General features: G+C 44.5%; 1 protein-coding gene across 1 annotated transcript in view; it reads left to right on the top strand.

The window, feature by feature from the left end:
• The window catches only part of LOC124007147 (guanine nucleotide-binding protein G(z) subunit alpha), a 54,587-nt gene extending 31,330 nt beyond the window's left edge, over positions 1-23,257 (top strand). The window contains exons 2-3 of the mRNA XM_046317480.1: positions 9,975-11,417; positions 21,965-23,257. Of these exons, the coding sequence (XP_046173436.1) occupies positions 10,695-11,417; positions 21,965-22,309 (1,068 nt within the window). The 5' untranslated portion in view covers positions 9,975-10,694 and the 3' untranslated portion in view covers positions 22,310-23,257. The remainder of the gene's footprint in view (positions 1-9,974; positions 11,418-21,964) is intronic.
• Positions 23,258-24,868: the final 1,611 nt, after the last annotated feature.

The following is a 24,868-nucleotide window of genomic DNA, read 5'->3' as shown; positions in this document are numbered from 1 at the left end:
TACATACATTATTGACACAATCGCCCATAATAAAGCTTAGTGTGCTGTGATAAACTCTGTCCAATTGCTTCAATACAGTGGTATAGTAGCTACATTCATATAGACAACATCGCTATAGTCTATAACCGGTATGGATGTTGATTGAATTATTTGTTTTCTGCTATTTAATGAAAGGCATGACCTATTCCTATAAAATAAGCAAATATTTATTCCTAATTTCTTAACTCATCAATAAGCTTTTAAAAGATAGCTTTTCATCACCCAGATGTCCAGATATTTATAAGCAGAGACAAGATCAATGAGGGCATCATCCAATGTACGTATGCATAAATCATCAGGTACATTTTAACGTGATATTGAGAATAACATATACTTGGCTTTACCTGCATTAAGCACCAATTTCAGTTCAACAAAGGCCTTCTGCAAAGCAATTAAGGCAGATTGAAGTTCTGAAAGAGCCTGGTCAACCGTGGGGGCAATAGCATACTGTAGCGGTTTCCCAACCGTACTAAGAAAGAAATATTTGTACTGATTAGGAGTCACTGTCTCTTTGAGGGCACAGCGGTTCCATACTTCCACGTATCAACCCGAGAAGGCACCCAGGTCACAGATGTTTGACCTGGTCCACCTAGCAACAAAAAAAATGGCTAGAACCCGCAACCCTCTATACTGGGGTCATCATGGAAAGTATAGTGATTGACCACTACATCCGGGGCTTACCTTACGAGCTGAAGAAGGTTGTCAGCCAGGGCAATCCCACCACAGCGGATGGAGTGGTGAACCTCGTTTAAAGCCATGTCGAGCAACTGACAAACTGCTCAAATCCAGCTGACTGGACAGAAACACCCAGGAAAAGGGAGGCCTCAAAGAAGGAGCAAGACATCCCAACTGCAGACTCCATAGAGCGTCTGGAGAATGTGGGCGCAAGGACCCTTTTTTTACAACCTGAAGCAAGGGCTAGGAATAGAGGGATTGATACCGACACCCGGAAGTGCTACCACTGTGGAGATATAGGACACATCACATGGAACTGTCCCAAGAAGGAGGAACCCATGCAAGTCGACATTTCTTATCTACACCGCTGCCATCCCGCGCACCTCAGTCAGATACAGGTCCAAGGTAAAGAAGTAGATGCTCTTCCAGACTCCGGGAGCATTGCCTTCACTACTAACCCAGTTGCAGAGGACTGCCGCTCCAACCATGCACATCACCTGTGTACATGCTGACACCAAAACGTACCCAACCGCAGATGTAGAGATTAACACCAGCAGAGGGCGGTTCAGAGTTAACCTAGAGTTGATTGAAAACCTACCATATCCCATGCTACTGGGTGGCGACTGTCCATACTTTCAAGAATTGTGTAAAAGACTACAGGACAAATGAGATGGCTGTGCCAGTAATAGGGCATAACCAGGTCCATTTACATTTTCCATTGAAAATTAAATAGAAGAACAAGAACTCCCTGACCTATGAAAGGAAAATGAACAAGTTGGTTCTTACCTGCCCGACTCCAGTAGCCGGTATTCAATTTCTCCTGGGAGAAGAAGGAGAAGGAAAGATGAAGAGGTAGGAAACCGAGTGGGGATCAATGGGCCAGAAATGGTGGAAGAGGAGGAAGAAAAAGCGCACGGTGAGGGGCCTGGAAGTTCTTATGCCAATGAGATTTTTCCTCCCGTGTTAACACAGTTTAGAGGAAAGTTTCGTACTGCGAAGTCCAATTACGTCACAGTGGAGCAGCTGTTGGTTCCAACCCCGTTTCGGCAGACAATGCTGAGCCTGGCCCATAGCCACTTAATGGGAGGACATTTACAGAGAGACAAAACACAAGAATGGGTGTTACAACACTTCTTCTGCTGTGGGTGTATGCGAATGTGGTAAGGTATTGCCAGGGGTGTCCCGACTGTCAAAGAACCTCACCCCTTCCTGATTTACGAAATCCCTTAATCCCGTTGCCAGCGATGGACACACCATTTGATATAATTTCTATGGCTTTAACTGGACCATTTACCATGGTCTGCAAAAGGTTTTCAACATATACTGGTCGTGGTGAATTATGCCACCAGGTATCCCAAAGCTATTCCCCTGCATAGTGCCAACACCAAGAGCATCACCAGAAAGCTGCTACAGAAAGCTGCTCCCGGGTAGGTTAACACCGTGAAATCCTGACGGACCAAGGTATGGTGTTCATGTCCAAGGTGATGAAATATGTATGTAAATTGCTTCACATCAAACAACTACACACTTCATGCACATCCCCCAGACCGACGGCTTGGTCGAGAGATTTAATAGAACCATGAAATCTATGCTCAGATGGACCATGGAGCGGGATGGGCGAAACTGAGATCAGCTGCTGCTGTTTTTGGTGTTTGCCATAAGAGAGGTACCCCATGCATCCACGGGCTTTTCCCCATTTGAGCCAATTCCCCACAACACTGTCATAGAATATATAAAATAAATGAGAGAATGCATAAACAGTGTAATGTACATTGTGAAGGAACATTTACAGCAGGCCCAAGAGTCGAGTGTATCACCACAGTCCAGCTCAACCCCGAGAGTTTACCCCAGGGGATCGGGTTATGGTGTCAGTACCCAGGACGGAATGTAAATTCCTGGCCACATGACGGGGACCCTACAAGGTGCTGCAGAAAATGGGGCCTATGAACTACCTCATCCATCAGCCAGGGAGAAGGAAGCCAGAACAGGTGTATCATATTAACCTGTTAAAAAAGTGGGTAAGTCAAGAAGCATGGTGGGAGGAGGTAAACAAACATACAGACTTCAGTACTTTCGCCCACTTCCCCTTCTTCCGAGAACCTGCTGGAAGATATTACCCTCGGAGATGTATCACCTTCCCAGAGTTACGTTTGTTGGTTATGAAAAATAAAGATGTGTTTTCGTCCTTACCAGGACATGCCCATCACATCCTACAATGACATCCTCACGCCTCTGGGGATAAGGGTTCATCGAAAACCTTACCGGGTGCCAGAAGCGAAGATAGCTGCAATAAAAGAAGTGGGGAATTTGTTGGAGCTGGAAGTCATTGAAGAGTCACACAGTGCGTGGTCCAGCCCAATAGACCTGGTGTTGAAACCAGATGGTACAGTACGATTCTGTAATGACTTCCGTAAGTTGATTGTCATTTCGGAATTTGATGCTTATCCCATGCCGAGAATAGATGAGATGATAAAAAAAACGCTGAAATGCCCGGTTCGTTAGTACACTTGACCTAACCAAGGGGCATTGGCAGGTTCCTCCGACCCCTGCAGATTGTGAGAAGACGGAATTCTCGACTCCAGACGGCCTGTTCCAATATGTGCCACTGCCCTTTGGACTTCATGAAGCCCCCGCCATGTCTCAAAGGCTGATGAACCGCATTCTGCGGCCACCTCAATCGTACGCTGCAGACTACCTGGATGATGTGATAATCTACAGCCACACATGGGAGGAGCACCGAATCCGATTAACAGCGGTCATACATGCCCTTTGGGAAGCAGGACTCAAAGCCAACCCAAAGAATTGCATGCTGGGGGTAAGTGAAGCAAAGTATCTGGGCTATTCCATAGGGCAAGGGTTGATCAAACCACAAGAGAAGAAGGTCACTGCGATCCAGAATTGACCTCGCCCAGTGAATAAGTAACTGGGAATAACCGGTTCCTGGGAATAACCGGTTATTAGACGTTTCATCCAGGATTATGCATACATTTCCGGAACCCTGTGTGACCTGACCCAGAAGTCCCAACCTGCCATGGTACAGTGGATCCCTGCAGCCGAAGAGGCATTTCAGAAACTGAAAACTGCCTTATGCACTGCTCCTGTATTCGCAGGATTTTTAGAAGCCTCTGGTTATACAGACAGATGCATCGGACACTGGAATTGGAGCTGTACTATCGCAGGAAGTTAATGAAGAGGAATACCATGTACTGTACATTAGCCGTAAATTGATTCCCTGGGAAACCAAATATGCAACAGTAGAAAAAGAGTGTTTGGCATTCAAATGAGGTCTGGAGTCCGTGAAATATTATGTTCAGGGCTGCAAGTTTTTATTGATGACAGATCACGCTCCCCTTACATGGATGAAGCAGAATAAAGCCATTAACGCCCGGATCACCCGGTGATTCCTCAGCCTCCATCCTTTCCACTATCGTATCATGGTAATGTTGATGCCATTTATCGCATGCATGCCATGTTTTCTTCGACCACTCTGACCACAGGGTCAATGCTGAGGGGGAATGTATGTAGTGGTTTCAGGGGTTGTGTTGTGGATGGACGTTATGTGCCTCTGAGGTTTCTTTGTTTTTTGGCTGCCAGGACCATGGACAGCAATGTGAAGTATTCCCCAGAGGCAGGACCACAGACAGCTCAGGGAAAACCTCTAGACTGCAGCAGAACAGCCACACCTGTCTCTAGCAATCATAGCCAAACTGCAGATGGGTGAAACCAATCCGTTCCTCTACCTAACCATGCCCTGAGTTCTTTCTTTTACCCCGGCAGGTGAAGGAGTAGGAGGTTACTGGAGAGACAGAGCATACAGTGGAGAAGGAGGTTTTAAAGAAGGACATTATGATTTCAACAAGGATTGGACCCCCAAACACAAAGCTTGGAGGACCTTCCACTGGTGGCGAAGTGTTTACTTTGTTTGTTTTGGGTTTTGTATATCAAGAATGCTGCCAAAGCCTGCTAGTAATAAACAGTTTTAACCCTTCACTTGGACTGGTGTAGTGTGTTTGTATGTGTAAACCCTGCCCGGCGCCGAAACTGCTACAGTACAATACATCTGCATGTAACAATTTTTACCAGATAGACCAACATTGTTTATATAGACAGTAAAAATGACAGGACCTAAAATGTACTTCCTTTCATAATATCAAGGAAACCTGATTTAAAATAACACTGTCAGCAAAAAACATTTTGTCCTGTCTGTCAAGTAATTTTCAAACCAATTACATGACGCCTGATCCATACCGATTGCAGACTATCTTTAACTGTATGGAAACTGCAAATGTTGCTATGGCATGAAACCAGACCAAATACTATTTAGAAGAATCACTTCTGATTTTTCTCTATAATGATGCCAGAGTGCTGACAATGAAGGTGGTCATGATGGAGTAGAAGGGGGGAGGGTGGAATTGGACTGCCTCAGGCAGGAAGGGTGGGGGCTTCGAGCTAGGCTAGCTTGACTCCACACACCTGCAGCAGTGGATGGCATTGGGAGGCGCGGTGGTATGGACAGGGGTTCTACCTGTTGGTAATTCTCCAGGATCAGAGCTGTCTCCCAGGGCCGTTAGGTCCACCTCCACTGGGGTAAAACTGTTTGATAGCCTGATCAGATCCTACAGGATAGATGGAGGCCAGCCAGACTGCCTCCCTCCTGACTTCTGACACCTGGGTAGTGACCAGTCTCTCCACTGGGCAACGGAGTTGCGCTTACCATCTGTCCGGTGGAGTGGAACAGATCAAAGCTGCCCGATTCATTGGCACCCTGGCTGTAGGAGGCACTAAAGTCCAAGATGCGATTTGCTTGGGATGCAGCTAGGTCAATGAAGTTTGAAAGCAGGTTCTGCTTTTGTCGCAGCTGAGCTAACAACCAGATAATCTCTTTTCATAGATGCTTGATTCTTGCATGGAAATCATCTCGCACCTATCGCATTTGGGCCTCGTCATGTATAAAAACACTGGTAGTCTAGCACTGCTAGCCTGCTAGCTAGTAGGATCCAAGCTCTGGTCAGGTTGGAGAGGTCCCAGCCACAGGGGCTAACTACGATGCTAACTTGTAACTAAGGGTGTGTAGTACAATGGAAACGCTAATCCAAACGCTAACCCAAAACGATATGAAAAAATAAAAGCGCCATAGATTAGGCTTTAAACAGACAACAAATTCACATGCCAAACAAATTGAAAAACACCGGCAACACACCAATCGGCCGTGATGTATTCTGCCTCGAGTGTTGATCTGAACATGTACACATGCTGATGCAATGTCATGCATGTATGGGTTTGACAGAGTATACACATATTGTACAAATGTACTATTTTAATTTGATCACTCTGTTTTCCGGGATAAATTTCCTGCGCAACAGGAAATGCAAATTGTTGTATATTAGAGGTTTAAAAAGTTTAATTTAATTTATCCTCACCAAAAATGTACTAACCCCTACAACAATGTATATTTATTATTATCACGTAATAATTCATGTTGTTGCAGGATTATTTTTCTGCTGTGAGAAACAGGTCAAATTAAGATATGCCTACGAGGATATAATATAGACATGTGCATGCATTATGTAGGTTAACCAGGAATCTTCGATTACCCAATTATTTGAGGATCAACATCACCTGCCAATCTAATATGATTGACCTGTATCTGATGGCAAATTTTAGTGCTTTCCACTATCACGAGAGAAATTGCCCATTATACAACAGTGACAGACCTTGACTACAGTACAGTACATGTGCTCATTTCTAGTAATGATTAGATATTGTAATTATTTGCGGCACAGTGAATTAGAAATACCGGGAGAGCTCGGGCAGAGGAATCCATTGTGCCGTGTGCAACAAGCGGCGAAGGAGAGGCGAGAGAGTGACAGAGTTGGTCTCACCCTGACTATCACATTACCTCAGTGCTCACCATTAAACACGAGTCTGGCCTGGCTTCAGCGCTCCCTCTCCCTCCTCTCTCTTACTCTTAAAGGGACACACCCTCCCTACAGCACACAACGTCATTATTTTCCACATCAAAACTACTGTCCTTGATTCAGTGAACTGGTGACGTGTGCTCTGGGTAATAGGGTTTGAAGTGCATCCAGTTATACCATTTCAAATACTACAGTTTCATATGGATTTGAAAGGGTAGGTTTATTGTACTTGACTGATATCATGTTTGTGAAGTGATACTAACACTTAACATATGCCTTGCGAGCAAACGTGCTCTTCTGTGTATCAGAAAGCAGTTCTGTAGTTCCGTGAGCAGTGGAAGCGCTGCAGTGTGCCTATTTTATACCTGACTAGCTGCATGTTTGGAATGGAAGGCCTGCCGACCGACCTCGTGCCTCATACTTCCCCTGGTGTTTATGCATTCACATTAGCATAATGCATACCTTGTCATGCAATCAAGTCAGTGGCCTACATGTACAATTAACTGGTCAACTGAACACTGTCTCCTTCTATTTGAGGGTATTTTCATACATACCTGTTTTATCTTTTAGAAATGCATGCACTTTATGTAACTGAACAAATAAACCCAACCACCCTCCAAACACACCAAGACAGTCGTGAAGAGTGCACGACAAAGCCTATACCCCCTTAGAACACTGAAAAGATTTGGCATGGGTCCTCAGATCCTCAAAAATGTCTACAGCTGCACCATCGATGGTTGCATCACTGCCTGGTATGGCAACTGCTCGGCCTCTGACCGCAAGGCACTACAGAGGGTAGTGCGTATGGCCCAGTACATCGCTGGAGCTAAGCTTCCATCCAGGACCTCTATACCAGGCGGTGTCAGAGGAAGGCCCTAAAAATTGAGCGGTACCTGAGTGCCAAGTCTAGGTCCAAAAGGCTTCTACCCCCAAACCATGAAACTCCTGAACAACTAATCAAACGGCTACCCAGACTATTTGCATTGCCCCCCCCCCATCCCTTCATTTACGCTGCTGCTACTCTCTGTTATTATCAATGCCTAGTCACTTTAACTCTACCTACATGTACATATTACCTCAATTACCTCGACTAACCTGTGCCCCCGCACATTGACTCTGTACCGGTACCCCCTGTATATAGCTACGCTTATTTTACTGCTGCTCTTTAATTATTTGTTAAGTTTTTACTTATCTATTTTTACTTAATACTTATATTTCTTTAAACTGTATTGTTGGTTAAGGGCTTGTAAGTAAGCATTTCACTATAAGGTCTAATTGCTCCTGTAAGAAATTAGACCTTACAGGAGCAATTTTTAGTATTCGGCGCATGTGACAAATACAATTTTATTCGATTTTTGATTTGATTTTCAAGTGTATGACATTCTGTACATTCAGAGGGACATGGGTAATATCATTCACAAGAGCCTGAATTAAATGTGGGTTATTGTTGCATGATCATGAGAAAATACACATCACACCACCTCCTCAGCAGTTATTTTACATTTTTAAGTTTGAGTAATTTAGCAGATGCTCTCATCCAGAGGGACTTACAGGAGCAATGAGGGTTAAAGTGCCTTGCTCATCTTTTTTAAATAGATTTTGAACCAGCAATCTTTCGGTTACTGGCCCAACACTCTTAACCTGTAAGCTACCTGCCGCCCAGTGCCCAGTTATCTGAAGAGACATTACCTCAGAGGAGGCAGTACGGCGACTAGAACGAAATGAGCTCTTGCACCGTTTGTTGTAATAACTCCTTTTATGGCCTCTGAAGAATCAGTGATGTGCAACTTTCTAACTGGTTTGGCTGGCTCTGCCGTTTTGAGAGCTGGTGCAATCAGGTGCCTGAAACAGAAGAACAATACTCTTCTCTCTGTTTGCGTTGTGTGATGCTTTGTTGTGTCTTTGTTCTGCTGTGTCAGACAGTCTTTCCAAGAGTGGACCTCACTGACTGACAGCTTTGGGAAATGTGGTCTCTCTCTCTCTCTCTCTCTCTCTCTCTCTCTCTCTCTCTCTCTCTCTCTCTCTCTCTCTCTCTCTCTCTCTCTCTCTCTCTCTCTCTCTCGCTCTGTGACAGGTCCAAGGAGTGTAGTCTGGCCAACAAAACTAGGCCACAAGGTGATTTCACATTTGTTACACAGCCAATACCATACGGCCTGTCCTGTCACAATGTGCATCTATTTATCACAGAGTCCCATGGGCGTAAGCTCACTCTCAACTTGTCCGGGCACAGAATGCAGCCCTTTCACTGTAATGTATGTGCAGTATCTCAACACATTACATGCAGTGTATTCACACTAGAATTTCAAAATGTAAGCAAATGTTAATAATCCATAAAAATTGTGCAAATGTTTTCAGCATTTTGTAGACAGCATTTTTGAAGGCAATCTGTTTGTTTTCTGTTGTAGGCTAGATATCCAAAGCTGAGAGAATTAATTGACTGTTTTTCTTAACCGTGCTCCTGTAGGATCACAAACTGGAGGTTAAAGCACAGATCATGCTTTGCAGTGGAATTAAATAGTGAGGGGCACCTGTCGACTTGAGGCAGTTATTTTCCACTGTGATAGTAAATAAACAGTACCCCTTATATCAGTTTAACAAGGGAGACAGGAGAGGCCAGGGGAGAAGGGAGGGGAGGGGAGGGGAGAGGCCAAGGGAGAAGGTAGGAGAGATGCCAAGGGAGAAGGTAGGAGAGAGGCCAGGGGAGAAGGGAGTGAGAGGCCAGGGGAGAAGGGAGTGAGAGGCCAGGGGAGAAGGGAGTGAGAGGCCAGGGGAGAAGGGAGTGAGATGAGAGTGGATAGGGGGAGAGACATTAATCTTGATCTGTTTCCATTTCACACACTGGAAACCTTTTTGTGTTTGCTTTTGTGTGTGTGAATGAGTGTGTGTGGATGCACGTGTGTGTATGCATGTATGTATGTCTGTACATGGGTGGGTGTTTGCTTGTGTGTGACTCAGCGCTGAATGGGTCAATGGTAACACAGGGCTGCATGGGGAGATAGATGGGAGAAACTCCTGTTAGAAACAAACAGTAAAGAGGAAATGAGCACAGAGAGGGACACTATGGCAACACAGCTGGGGAGCCGAGATACAGGTCAGGGCTTTGACCAAGAGAACGTGTGCTGTGTCCTCAAATGTCTTTTAGCGGACACACATGGTCAACTTTGGGGGTACAATATTTTGTGTTTCACTGTCTACATGTTTATGAGTGTGCATTTGAGTGTGTTTGTGTTGAGACGTTTATGAAGCAGTTCACCTCTTTGTTCCTCTCGGGCTCCTATGCTCTAATTCATCATGACTCTGTGCTCATTGCTCATGTCTCTCCTCTTCTTCTTTTGTTGGCAGGAACGGGGGCTTTCATTCGCCTGAGACGAGGAAACAGAGCAGAATATAGCCCAGAGAGAAGGAGGCAGACAACGCGGGAAGGACTGACGTGGATGACTGCAGTCACAAAGATAGGGAATGGCGACGTGAGAGCCATGAGGGAGGAGAGCGAGGGGGTTTTGCTACACCTACACATCATCCCTGAACACTGTCTCTACTAACACCTCCCTCTCCCTTCCTGCTCCGCAAGCTTCCTAAGGGGGGTAACCCCTGATATGACCCCCAGCCCCCGTGGCATCAGGTAGTCCAGCCCCAGCTCCAGGCTCTGTGTGGGCCTCCCAACATGTCCTGGTAGAGCCGTACGGCAACGCTAGTCGCAAAGCCTGGGATAAACCCACAGAGGACCAACGGACATACCCTAGACCACGAGGATAATAAAATACTCCTGAGTCATTCCTGCTCTGTGGTTCCCATTTCTCTCTGTGTGCTCTGAGTGGCAGGTTTGAAGGAAAGTGTCTCTCTCTCTTCCCATCAAGCCCCTGCAGCATTAAGGATTCAAACATAATCCAATCCCTGCTCTGACATACATTCCTTTTTTCTTTTGCCTAGTCTCTCATCTCTGCTCTTTTTGATATTTCGGATTATTTCGGTTTGATCCCGTACACGCCATTTTTGCCACCCGGCACGTTCTCTTCTGCGATCACCACGTTTTCCTCAGTGTTCACCGCGTGGCAGACGACCATGGGTTGCCGGCAGAGTTCAGAGGAGAAGGAGGCGGCCCGGCGCTCCCGGCGGATCGACCGCCACCTGCGCTCGGAGAGCCAGCGGCAGCGGCGTGAGATCAAGCTCCTTCTGCTGGGCACCAGCAACTCTGGCAAGAGCACCATTGTCAAGCAGATGAAGATCATCCACAGTGGAGGTTTCAATCTGGACGCCTGCAAGGAGTACAAGCCCCTCATCCTCTACAACGCTATTGACTCGCTCACACGCATCATCCGCGCCCTCGCCACGCTCAAGATCGACTTCCACAACCCTGACCGCGCCTATGACGCCGTGCAGCTCTTCGCCCTGACCGGGCCGGCCGAGAGCAAAGGGGAGATCACAGCGGAGCTGCATGGGGTAATGAAGCGCCTGTGGGATGACTCAGGGGTGCAGGAGTGCTTCTGCCGCTCCAACGAGTACCACCTGGAGGATAACACTGCCTACTATCTGAACGACCTGGACCGCATCTCCTCCAACGAGTTCATCCCCACCGTGGAGGACATCCTGCGCTCCCGCGACATGACCACGGGCATCGTGGAGAACAAGTTCACCTTCAAGGAGCTCACCTTCAAGATGGTAGACGTGGGGGGGCAGCGCTCAGAGAGGAAGAAGTGGATCCACTGCTTCGAGGGCGTGACCGCCATCATTTTCTGTGTGGAGCTAAGCGGCTATGACCTCAAGCTCTATGAAGACAACCAGACGGTAAGGGAAGCCATGGGCAACACACGCAACATTAGCCATTACACAACCAGTCAGTTCCTGTCCACACTCTGCCATCACACCCTTGGGGTGTGCTGTTATCTATGACACTGTGGTGTTCTCCTCTTCACACTTCTCAGGGTGGATTACATTTAAGGTCAATTCTTACCACACGACTTATTTTTGCAGAATTGAATATACTGTACATCATAATATCATTCAAAATGGCAGAGGCCCAAGTTGACCTCTAGCATGTGTCCTCAGAATGTTGGAGGTAAAGGATCAAGTAACAACCCCTATCTAACGATTCAAAGAGGAACATGTATCTGACATTCTGTGTAGATATGATATCTTTGCCCAGTGAAAGCATGAGAAGGGAAGACTTTATTCATAGATAGAGAGCTAACTGTTGCGAGAAGCATTGAGAGCAGATAACACATGCAACAGCACATGAGTCTCATGCTATTTCTGCTGCTTCATTACTACTTCTATACAACCTTCTGCATTCCCCTGAATGCTACTTCTCAAAAAACAATATAGAATGCTTCTGTCATGGTCTAGATTCTCCTTATCTACAATATATTTCCCGGGAAACATGTTAGTTACAGAGAGGTTTGGATCTTAGCTGTTAGAGAAAGGGAGGGAAAGTTGCTGCTGTAACATATGACAACGTGCATTGTGTTCTTGTTTGTAACCTTTAGCTATACTCTACCTTCCCGTGGCAACTGTGGCCTGATAATTCACGTGTAACATAAATAAGACAAGATGTACTAGGTCCTGGCTGAGTTAGTACATGAAATCAATTAGTTTTAGCGAGTTATAAATACATTCTTCAGAGGAAAATGCAGTTGGGTGTTAATTGAGTTCACAGTGTAAGGTGTGAGGGTGTACCTGTGAGAATTAGCAGCTTTCGAGGGCACTGTTCAGCAGTGGGATGTCGCAGGTGCAGGAACAATTGACTTCCTGGATGAAACGGGGGGGGGGGGGATGAAGAGAAAGATGGAGAGGAAGTCAGGAATGGAGAAGGAAAAAAAGGGATTGTGAAGAATTCAGAGCCCCGACTGCTCTCCTCGCCTGTCTTTGAGAACTCAGCCAGTGGACATTATTTATGAACTCTGGGTGTGGTTGGCAGCCACAGCTGATTTGGGACCTTATCAGTAAAGTGTCTGTTGGAACAGTTTACCCAGCTTTCCCCTTTATTGCCACAGGCTTTTTCAAACCCCATGTGTTTTCAAGGTTTGAGAGATGAGCATGAATAACATGAATATTATTTTAATTGTTAATTAGATACTATGGAATGTTGATAGGCCTGCACAGTGGTTAGTTATTCCAATCAACATCATATGACGTGTTGTGTTCAGAGAAACATTTTGTTCGAGTACAAACCAAGTTCTGGTGTATTTCAAGCTTTCAAGCACATCATATGATGTACAATGTTTGAAATGACGAAAACAGCTCCAGCAGTAGTGGTGTCTGACTCTGACACATGTTTTTCTGTTGATATACTACATGGCCAAAAGTAGGTGAACACCCCTTCAAATGAGTGAATTTGGCTATTTCAGCTCCATAGACAAACATTGGCAGTAGAATGGCCTTACTGAAGAGCTCAGTGACTTTCAACATGGCACCATCATAGGATGCTACTTTGTGGTAGGCCACACAAGCTCACAGAATGGGACTGTCGAATGCTGAAGCACAAAGAGCGTAAAAATGGTCTGTCCTCGGTTGCAACACTCACTACCAAGTTCCAAACTGCCATTGGAAGCAACGTCAGCATTACAATAACTGTTCGTTGGGCGCTTAATGAAATGGATTTCCATGGCCGACAGCCACACACAAGCCTAAGATCACCATGTGCAATGCCAAGCGTTGGCTGGAGGGGTGTAAAGCTTGCGGTCATTGGACTCTGGAGCAGTGGAAACGCGTTCTTTGGAGTGATAAATCACCATCTGGCAGTCCCACAGACTAATCTGGGTTTGGCGGATGCCAGGATAATGCTACCTGCCCGAATCCATAGTGCCAACTGTAAAGTTTGGTGGAGGAGGAATTATGGCTATTATTGTAGACAATTCTGTGCTTCCATCTTTGTGGCAACAGTTTGGGGAAGGCCCTTTTCTGTTTCAGCATGACGATGCCCCCATGCACAAAGTGAGGTCCATACAGAAATAGTTTGTCGAGATTGGTGTGGAAGAACTTGAATGGCATGCACAGAGCTCTGACCTCAACCCCATCAAACACCTTTGGGATGAATTGGAACACTGACTGTGAGCCAGGCCTAATCTCCCAACATCAGTGTCCATCTCACTAATACTTTTGTGGGTGATTGGAAGCAAGTCCCCTCAGCAATGTTCCAACATCTAGTGGAAAGCTTTCTCAGAAGAGTGGAGGTTGTTATAGCAGCAAAGGGGGGGGACCAACTCCATATTAATGGCCATGATTTTTGAATGAGATGTTCGACAAGCAGGTGTCCACATACTTCTGGTCATGTATTGTATCTTGAAACCGTAACTTCAAATCCTCACACACAATGGACACAGAATCCCCGGGTAACATTATGTCCCAATGTGGCTCATAAACCTTTGGAGACAGATTAGAATGCGTCTGAAGAGGCAGGGATCGGCAGGGAGGCAAGCAGGGAGACATGGAGGGATTCTGAGACAGTTAGGAAGTCAGAGAGGAAGAGAGTCAGGGAGGGAGTCATGGAGAGAGACAGCATTAGGGCTGGCCCAGATTCTCAGTGGCTACCTCCCTGAGATCCCCCATACCTCCTCTGAGGGAGTTGACACCGCTCATTCTCAAATAGCAATCTCTCTCTCCCCCCTCTCACGAAAGACAAAATGACTCGGTCTTAAACAGGAATATATTTTGAGGTGTTTATTTTTTTGTGTGTGTATTGGTGCAGAAATCTTTCTTTGAGTCACTGTGAGACAAGAAGGAACCCCTGGCATTATCTCTAGGCATTTTACAGATGCCACTGTGTTTTTGTTGTCAGTGTATGTGTATGGGACAGCTAAGGATAGAGGAGTCTTTAGGTTAGAGATAGGGAGAGAGCAGGAAACAAATGATCAAGATAAAGCTTCATAGAGAGCCATAGCAGAACTGGGAGAAGAGTGACTGAAAGCTGAGGTTTCTCCACAGAGAAAAAGTGCTGGATCTACAATTACATGAGTAATGGAGTGGGTATGGCTCTATAGTATAACCTACTCAACTCACTAACCACAGTCATCATTCAGCCATGCCCTTTAACAAAATGGACCCAGTTGCAATGGTTACCGTAAACTGCCAACATCCTTTGCGCAATCGGCTGATGTCGAATGTCCAATTTATTATTATTCTTTTTTTGCCAAGGCACCTGATTGGATTAGAGAGCTCATGTGATGTTTCTCAGCCATTGACAGACAAGAACAAATGATGAACAAATTGATGTAACAATAGCATAGCTAATTGTTCAGCTTTGGAATATTGGTTTCTGTGAGCTGTAATGACTTATAGTGCTTGCCTAGTGCTTGATCTAGGGGAGAGGTGAGAAGGGGAGAGAAGATAAGAGAGAGTGAGTAGGGTGTGTGTCTGCCTGTAGATTTGATCTGCAGCGAAAGGACAGGACAGGTCCAGATGTAATTTCAGGGAAGAGTTTGAATACAAGAGGCTGGGGAACACATGATGACCTTTGACTATGATATGCTAACATGTAATACAAGGCTGAATGACTGCAAAGAGGACATGAATGGGCAGAATCATGAGTACTGTAACCGTAGAATTAGGAATTAGATCTCGACTCTCTCTTATTCCATCACATGTAGTGTAGTGCTGAATCACTGGTAGGGCATGCTAGACAGGGATGTTAGACCCACCAGCCCATATTCCCTGATGCATTTACCCTGTCCCATCTCTGTCTTCATAATGAATTGGTTGCCATGGCTTCAGTTGCCTAGCAACAGACCAGTCAAACGCTCCTAATCCTGGGCTGTTGACAGTGAGCTGTGACTAGGGGAGGGGGAGGAGGACTGTACAACACACAGCAGCACTGGAGAGAATAGATATGAGGTGTGTATGCACGTGCGTGTACTTCTGTGTGTGTGTGTTCTGCCTGCATGGGTGCGTGTACTGTAAGTAAATGAATGTTTGTATGCGGTAGGGAGTGCACAACAACTGGGTTGCATACTGGGTGTATGTGAGGTGAGAACAAAGTATAAGGGCTTGTTGGTTGGAGTGTTGTACAGTGGACATAGATTTCAAAGAGCTGTTACAGTGATCTGTGATTGCACTCTAAGCCCCATAGACATAATAGAGATGTTAAATTAAAGTGTCCAGTGACTCCAGAGAGGATCCAGAATAGGACCACACTTATCAACAGGTTTAACATCTCCTAAGGAGCGTAGGCGTACTTTCTCACGCTTCAATTTAACAAGTTAATATGAAAGTCCTAATTAAACGAGTTAAGGTAATACAATTTTACATTAATGATTAGGGAATTATGTCTAATTGGAAACTGGGTTTCACAGCAGATAGGATGACATAGAGCAGGGGTATTCAACTCTTACCCTATGAGATCTGGAGCCTGCTTGTTTTTAGTTCTACCTGATATTGCACCCACCTTGTGTCCCAGGTCTAAATCAGTCCCTGATTAGAGGGGAACTGTCACGCTCTGACCGTAGAGATCTTTTTATTCTTTATGTTTGCTTGGTCAGGGTGTGACTCGGCTGGGAAACTCTATGTTCTTTGTTTCTATGTTTTGGCCGGATATGGTTCTCAATCAGGAACAGCTGTCTATCGTTGTCTCTGATTGGGAATCATCCTTAGGCAGCCTTTTTTCCTTTTGTATTTGTGTGTAGTTGTCTTTGTTAGGAGCATTATAGCCTAAGTAAGCTTCACGGTCGTTTCCTTGTTCTTTGTTTTGTTGGCGACATTTATCAAAAAAAAGAAATGTCCGCTCACCATGCTGCAACTTGGTCCGGTCATTTCCATGATGACAGCGATCGTGACAGGAACAATGAAGTGGAAAAGGCTTCAAGGTCCAGAGTTGAGTTTGAGGGACATACAGTGGCTAGCGAAATTATTCATCCTCCTTGGCATTTGACCTATTTTGTTGCCTTACAACTAGGAATTAAAATAGATTTTTGGGGGGTTTGAATCATTTGATTTACACAACATGCCTACCACTTTGAAGATGCAAAATAGTTTTTATTGTGAAACAAACAACAAACAAGACAAAAAACAGAACTTGAGTGTGCATAACTATTCACCCCCCAAAGTCAAAACTTTGTAGAGCCACCTTTTGCAGAAACAGCAGCTGCAAGTCTCTTGGGGTATGTCTCTGTAAGCTTGGCACATCTAGCCACTGGGATTTTTGCCCATTCTTCAAGGCAAAACTGCTCCAGCTCCTTCAAGTTGGATGGGTTCCACTGGTGTATAGCAATATTTAAGTCATACCACAGATTCTCAATTGGATTGAGGTGTGGGCTTTGACTAGGCCATTCTAAGCCAATTAAATGTTTCCCCTTAAACCACTCGAGTGTTGCTTTAGCAGTATGCTTAGGATCATTGTCCTGCTGGAAGGTGAATCTCTGTCCTAGTCTCAAATCTCTGGAAGACTAAAACAGGTTTCCCTCAAGAATTTCTCTGTATTTAGCACCATCCATCATTCCTTCAATTCTGACCAGTCTCCCAGTCCCCATCACCATGCTTCACTGTGGGGATGGTGTTCTCGAGGTGATGAGTGGTGTTGGGTTTGCGCCAGACATAGCGTTTTCCTTGATGGCAATGCAGCTCAATGTTGTCTCATCTGACCAGAGTACCTTCTTCCATATGTTTGGGGAGTCTCCCACATGCCTTTTGGCGAACACTAAACGTGTTTGCTTATTTTTCTGGACACTCTATCATAAAGCACAGCCCTGTAGAGTGTACGGCTTAAAGTGGTCCTATGGACAGATACTTCAATCTCCGTTGTGGTGCTTTGCAGCTCCTTCAGGATTATCTTTGGTCTCTTTGTTGTCTCTCTGATTAATGCCCTTCTTGCCTGGTCCGTGAGTTTTGGTGGGCGGCCCTCTCTTGGCAGGTTTGTTGTGGAGCCATATTCTTTCCATTTTTTAATAATGGATTTAATGGTGCTCTGTGGGATGTTCAACATTTTTAATCCAACCCTGATCTGTACTTCACAACTTTGTCCCTGACCTGTTTGGAGAGCTCCTTGGTCTTCATGATGCCACTTGCTTGGTGGTGCCCCTTGCTTAGTGGTGTTGCATACTCTGGGGTCTTTCAGAACAGGTGTATATATACTGAGATCATGTGACACTTACAGTTGATTGCACACAGGTGGACTTTATTGAACTAATTATGTGACTTCTGAAGGTCATTGGTTGCACCAGATCTTATTTAGGTGCTTCATAGCAAGGGGGTGAATACATATGCACGCACCACTTTTCCATTTTTTTATTAAATCTATATATTTTTTAACAAGTCATTTTTTTCATATCACTTCACCAAATTTGGACTATTTTGTGTATGCCCATTACATGAAATACAAATACATTTATATTATAGTTTGTAATGCAACAAAATAGGAAAAACGCCAAGGGGGATGAATACTTTTGCCAGGCATTCCACTCTTGGCTTAGCTCTTGAAACACTCACCGACTATGCAATATAATGTAGTCAATATTTAAACATAGTTTACGATCTCAAACTCAGTTAGTTCTTGCCTCTCCTAATCCACATAGAGCATTTCTACGAAGCCACCATGTTTTCTCCCAACCATGCATGTATACCAGGAGTGTCAAACTCATTCCATGGAGGACCTAGTGGCTGTGGGTTATAGTTTTTTCCCTTTCAATTAAGACCTAGGCAACTAGTTGAGGGGAGTATCTTACTAATCAGTGACCTTAATTAATCAATCAAGTACAAGGGAGGAGTGAAACCCGCAGACACTCGCCCCTACGTGGAATGAGTTCGACATGTGATGTTAACCAACACACAGCAAAGTGCACTGTGTTATAACCCAACACTTTTGCCAGTAAATAATAGGGGTGTCTAGCAAGCAGTCGTAGTCACGTGAGTTAGACTTTAGAGTCATTGATGAATGTGTACATTATAAATCATCATTATTACGGTATGGAGAATGTATGGGGGACATCAATGACAGTAAAACACTGAAACATAAAAATTGCTTGTGGAACCTTCTTGAATTCAAATGATCCTGGAATTAAATGTTGTTTCATGGGCTGCACATTTAGAACCCAGAGCTTTTGATTGGATGTTGCAAAGAGCAGCAGCACAGTGTACAGCCAGCGAGAGGAGAGAGAACTGAGACAAGGGAGAGAGTGTATGTGTATAGAGAGCCCTTTTCTTTGAGGCTCTGCCAATTATATGGTAGTGCCATATGAAGCGAACCTTAATGAATTGAATTATGGAGGGGTGGCTCTTCACTCACTCCAGGATATATATTTACTGGAAACAAAGCATTAACACAGGGTTGAACCTCCTCATTAATACTTAAGCGTAGGCTTGTGTGTCTAGAGTGCTCAGGGAGAAGGGGCACTGCCAGGAGGCCATGGAGAGGGAGGGTGATGCTGTGTGTAGAGTCTATGGGAGAGGGGAGCTTCATGCTGTGTGCTGCTACCCTGCTACCCACTCCCCTTTCCCTCCTTGCCACTCTCCCTCAGAGAAGCTGTAACTCTTACTATGGAGTCAGCAGGTACGGAGTATAGAGGATCCCAAAGCCAGTGAGTGGGCTTCTGCCTTCCTCTCCATGCAGCAGGGCTCTGGCGTAGAACCTCTGAGAACATGTGCAGGGCAGGAGCCCACTGGCTCTGACCTTATTTAGTGTACACTGATTAGGGCCCTGAGCTCAGTCCCTATTATCAAATCACATTGTATTTGTCACAGGCGCCGAATACAATAGGTGTGGACCTTACCGTGAAATGCTTACTCACAAGCCCTTAGTTAACCAACAATGCAGTTTTAAGAAAATAGAGATAAGAAAATATTTACTATAAGCTAAAGTAAAAAGAAACAACAAAAATAACACAAATGAGGTTATATACAGGGGGTACCGTGGCAATGTACGGGGGTACAGGTTAGTCGAGGTAATTTGTACAGGTAGGGGTAAAGTGACTATGCATAGATAATAAACAGAGAGTAGCAGCAGTGTAAAAACAGGGGGGGGGGGGTCAATGCAAATAGTCCGGGTGGCCATTTGATTAATTGTTCAGCAGTCTTATGGCTTGGGGGTAGAAGCTATTAAGGAGCCTTTTGGACCTAGACTTGGCGCTCCAGTACCGCTTGCCATGCGGTAGCAGAGAGAACAGTCTATGACGGGTGACTGGAGTCTTTGACCATGTTTTGGGCCTTCCTCTGACACTGCCTGGTATATAGGTTCTGGATGTCAGGAAGCTTGGCCCCAGTGATGTACTGGGCCGTACACACTACCCTCTGTTGCGGCTTATGTTCTGATGCCGAGCAGTTTCCATACCAGGCGGTGATGCATAACTTTTTGAGGATCTGGGGACCCATGCCAAATCTTTTCAGTCTCCTGAGGGGGAAAAGTTGTTGTCGTGCCCTCCTCACAACTTTCTTGGTGTGTTTAGACCAGATAGTTTGTTGGTGATGTGGACACCAAGGATGCCTACTTATACCAGAGAAAAGAGCCTGCGTCTCACGCCACTGCACCGGTTCCTGTTTGGAGAATCTCTAAGCTCCACCAAGAGCTGCTTCAGATCCATAACGAGTCCGTATATTGATGATTGGTTCATAGAATTTATAGTATAAAGGCATCTGAATTAATTTGCCTAGTCCCTGGTTTAACATTGCACACATCTCTCTCTCTCTCTCTCGATCTTGTGATTTGCTCAGAGCACCATGATATTTTGGGTAACCTTTTAAACAGCAGCCCAGTCTTCGAAATGAGCTCCTCCTTCAGTCACAAGCTACTGGATACACACCACATGCCTGCAGCCTCTCCAGCCCCATCCATATCTCTCTCTCTCTCTCTCTCTCTCTCTCTCTCTCTCTCTCTCTCTCTCTCTCTCTCTCTCTCTCTCTCTCTCTCTCTCTCTCTCTCTCTCTCTCTCTCTCTCTCTCTCTCTCTCTCTCCTACTGTTAATCATTGGGGGCTTTAATGTAATATCAGATCTATCAGGCCTAAGGTTTTTGTTAGTCACATAGATATTGTACATCTTTGGAAAAGCATAATCCGTTACTGTGCTCTACTTGCTGCATCTGTACTGATGATGTCAGTCAGATTGTTCATATTTTCACATTTGGCTTCACCAACTGCCCAGCATGATCAGCAACTGTTTCCTTGTTATACTTCTATAACAACTACACTACCCAGTAATATGTGCAAATATTTTCTCAGTATGCCAGTATTTTAGGGAGCTTTTAACGTCCTCTTTGTTTTTACATTTAATGGGTTTTAGAGGTTTGAAACACAAAACATTCACCATAAGTTGAATTTTTTTGGTAACAGAACTGGCTCCGTTTCAGGAATTTGGAAAACATTTTTAGAAGAAAAATACAACTTATCCTAGGGGTTTAGATAACGCACAGCTGACATCTCCGAGGCAGCACAAAACAAATGGGTCTTAGTCTGGTGGTTCAAAAAAACGAAGAACCACAAGATACGCGTATTGCGTAATTTAAAATGAGTCCAAAAATACAGTCTAGCAATCATAGAAAGAGAAGAGAGAGTGAAGTTGTGTTTTGGGCAAAGCCAACGTCAAGCAGGTTTATGCTTATGCTTCCATGACTAAAGCTGAAGGGTTGCGTAAATATGTCATCGCTGAGTATATGTTGGGCTTAAGAGATGTACTCAACCTATCAAGTCTATTCTGTCGCTTAGTCCAACTGTTCACACTGGCAATTGTTCCTGTACATGGTTAAGTTCAGAGTAACACACAGTGGAGGTTCCATGAAACGTAATACCTTTGATTTGTGATACATTTCATACTCACCTGACCTAAAAAACAAGTCTTTGATGTGCTATTTTACTGTAACTCAGTTAGTGTTTATGTGGGCCGTAACATTTCTCTACTCATGCTAAGGTTAGTGACAGAGAGGAGACATGTGCTCTGTTTTCCTGCAGGACGAGAGTTTAAGTGCAGGTCTTTGTCTGACCGAGTCATCAGCACATGTTTAGACAACATAGAAGCCGCACCTTTGGCTGCTCGAGTGGAAATCTGTGACGTGCAGAGCAACAGCCACAAATCTTTTTTTTAATCTACACTATAGGTTCAAAACCTGTTCTCATTTTCAATGAGTTATTGGCAACTTTGTATTACAGATATAACAGTTGAAGCAAATCATATTCACAACCAATAACCAATAAATGATAGATTAAATCCATAGATAAAAGCCACTCCAATTAATTTAACACAATCAAGGCTACAAACAGTCTGTATGTAAAATAGCATTCAAAGGATCCTGTGAGATAGCTGGTTCATTGTTTGTTGATTCCATTCTCCCACATATCAATAAGTTGTGTCTCATGTCAGTACGCAAACTGAAAAATTCTCATCATTGACTCTTCTCCATCTCTCCCTCCCTCCTCTCTATAGAGTCGTATGGCAGAGAGCCTGCGTCTGTTTGACTCCATCTGCAACAACAACTGGTTCACCAACACCTCACTCATCCTCTTCCTCAACAAGAAGGACCTGTTGGCCGAGAAGATCAAGCGCATCCCTTTGACCGTGTGCTTCGCCGACTACAGAGGTCAGAACACCTACGAGGAAGCGGCGGTCTACGTGCAGCGGCAGTTCGAAGACCTCAACCGCAACAAGGAGACCAAGGAGATCTACTCCCACTTCACCTGTGCCACAGACACCAGCAACATCCAGTTTGTGTTCGATGCAGTCACAGATGTGATCATCCAGAACAATCTCAAGTACATTGGGCTGTGCTAGGACTGGGGATAGGGTGGGGGGGAGAGCGGGCTGCTTGGCAGCAGTAGGCCCGCTCGCTACCAGACACGGTACACACAAGGTCTGCCTGTCTGTCCGTCTCTTTGAGGAAGTGGAAGAAAAAAAAAACCTGCAAGGGGGTTGGGGATTGTCAGGGACAGGCTATAGGTTCAACCGACCTGCTTGAAATGTTAGATTTGAGGGTCAAAGGTGGGATCAAGATGGGATTCACCCAAGGTCAGCATAAATGTGTTTGCACTGAATATATACGTATGTAGAGACACACAAACACACATGTACACACACATCCCTATTTTTGCTCACACACAAGGACTTGGGATCAACTGTCAAGCATTTGTTTGACATGGAAACACTGGAAACTGAAGACCGTGTCCCCTACCCTCTGCCTGCCAAACTTGGGATTGAGCAGTCCGAGTTCTTTACTGTCAGTTTCAAAGTTACATTTGTCCTTTTAGGTTGTTTGATTTACCTGAGTCATTGAATGCTGCTTTGCGAGAAGAATTATGAAAATCATTAATTTCCTTTGGATTTTCCCCCCTTAAAAGGTGGGTTCACCTGGCAAGGTATAGGGAGATGATGAGTCACAGATGTCCTGGGAATATCGTACGAGGACATGACTTACTGTATATCACAGGGTTTCCGTCCATAGGAGGAAAACTTCCACAGTCTGAAGCTGAAGTAAAGGTTATTTATCTACACACATTGGAACCAATTTTTTTGAGGGCTGAATGGCTCTTCAAGGTTATTCTGTTGGTCTTTCTTTATTTGTCAAAACCTGCTTTTTAGAGCAGGTCTCTCTGACTTACCAGGAGAGTGTTTCACGCCATAGAGTCATCGAGTGTTCGCTAAGATCATTCCAGTTTCCAGCAACAAAGACTTAAAAAAAACAGTGCCAATTTTAGTGTAAATAAAAACAGATCCCATCAATAATATTATCTTTTGGGTTTTTATTGACAGAAACCGTAAAACATGCATGATTTTGTTACTTTGGGATATTGATACATTTTTCTTCAGATATGATTACTTTTATTTTAGGTTTAACTAATATATTCCCCCAAAATATATATAAAAGTCAAACACTGTGTACGATTGTACAGCTGTTGTCTAAGAGGAATATAATTGAAAAGAGTTCTATAAATTGAGATGATGATGATGGTGATGACATCAATGACAAGCTCATTACAAACCCAGCATGAGAACATAATGTGGATGGAGGGAGGATTAAAGGAGAAAAGTTAAGACTGCAAAAAATATGAATGACAAAAAAACAAACGTTTCAGTTTAACCCTCCTTGCATTGTCTATCTGGACGTGGTTATACAGTGGGGTTGATGTGTAAATATGCTGTAAGGTTCACTGTTAAAACAAATGATCAAGAAAAGGTTGAGTTAGAGTGAAAGAGAATGTGAAAGAGAGAGAGAGAGAGGGATGAAAGCCCCGCTCTACTCTCCTCCAACCCTCAACTTTTCACCGAAGAGGATGATGTGCAAACTCAGCTAAGGGCTTCAGACTTGACTTTACAGGATGTCCAGTTAAACAAAAAACAGCCAATTTAGAAGAACTATAAAAAAAATAACAAATAAAATGAATTATGCAAATCCTGGTTGTACAAAGAATGTGTTTTTGGGTGGTGGTCATGGGTAGGGTAGGGGTATACAGGGAAATACATGCTGCTATGTTTCAGATCTGCACGAGAACAGTTTCCACAAATAGCATTCCAGACACTGTGGCTGATGAGGCACTTATGCCACTAATTCTAATCTCACACCACGCTCCCACTATTTCCCTCCATAAAGTATTTTCCAATTTGTGAGTGGGACATGCAGTTCCTAAACCTACTCTCTCTCTCTTCTCTCCTAAATAACCATAAAAAGAGCCTGTGCTTTTCTGGGCCAGCATGCTGCACTACCAGGGAGGGACACATAATTGACACACCATTAGAGTAGGCAATTCAATTACTGGTAAATTGATTTATGTAATGAGAATTGTGTTGCAGCAGAGACGTGACAGGGTGGCAGAGGCGATTAGGATGACCACACATTCCACTCTAATTAGAGCACAAACCCTGCATGACCTTTTCCGACTGCAAATGGTTACACAGGTCACTGTTTGGCCAGCCACAGAGCCTCCTGCTTATTTAGAATGTATCAGAATCTATGCATTATTGCTTCATTAAGTTAGCTTGCATGGAATGATCGACGTGACCGAGTAAAAACAAGGACAGTGTCTGTCAGAGCCGTGCCGGATAACTCAATCTCAACCCTGACCTGCTGACCCTGTAGCTGGACCGGGTTTTAACCTTGTTGACATCTAAGCCTCAGAGAGAGAGAGAGAGAGAGAGAGATCCACCAAGACTCCTATTTTGTGAGTGGTTATGGAGTAATAGCAACAGTAACAATGGGCATTTGTTTGAGTTGTAAAATGTAAATTAATTCCAGTGAAAAGAAAGCAGAGGCTGTCATGAGGAGTGATACCAATTACTGGATGGGAGGTGAATTTAAAGACATATGGAGATCAAACAGACTTAAAACCGTCAATGTTT

The sequence above is a fragment of the Oncorhynchus gorbuscha genome, linkage group LG20, assembly GCF_021184085.1.
Source record: "Oncorhynchus gorbuscha isolate QuinsamMale2020 ecotype Even-year linkage group LG20, OgorEven_v1.0, whole genome shotgun sequence".
Taxonomy (NCBI): domain Eukaryota; kingdom Metazoa; phylum Chordata; class Actinopteri; order Salmoniformes; family Salmonidae; genus Oncorhynchus; species Oncorhynchus gorbuscha.
The sequence above is the reverse complement of the archived record's forward strand: the minus strand, read 5'-3'. Positions and strand labels throughout refer to the sequence as shown.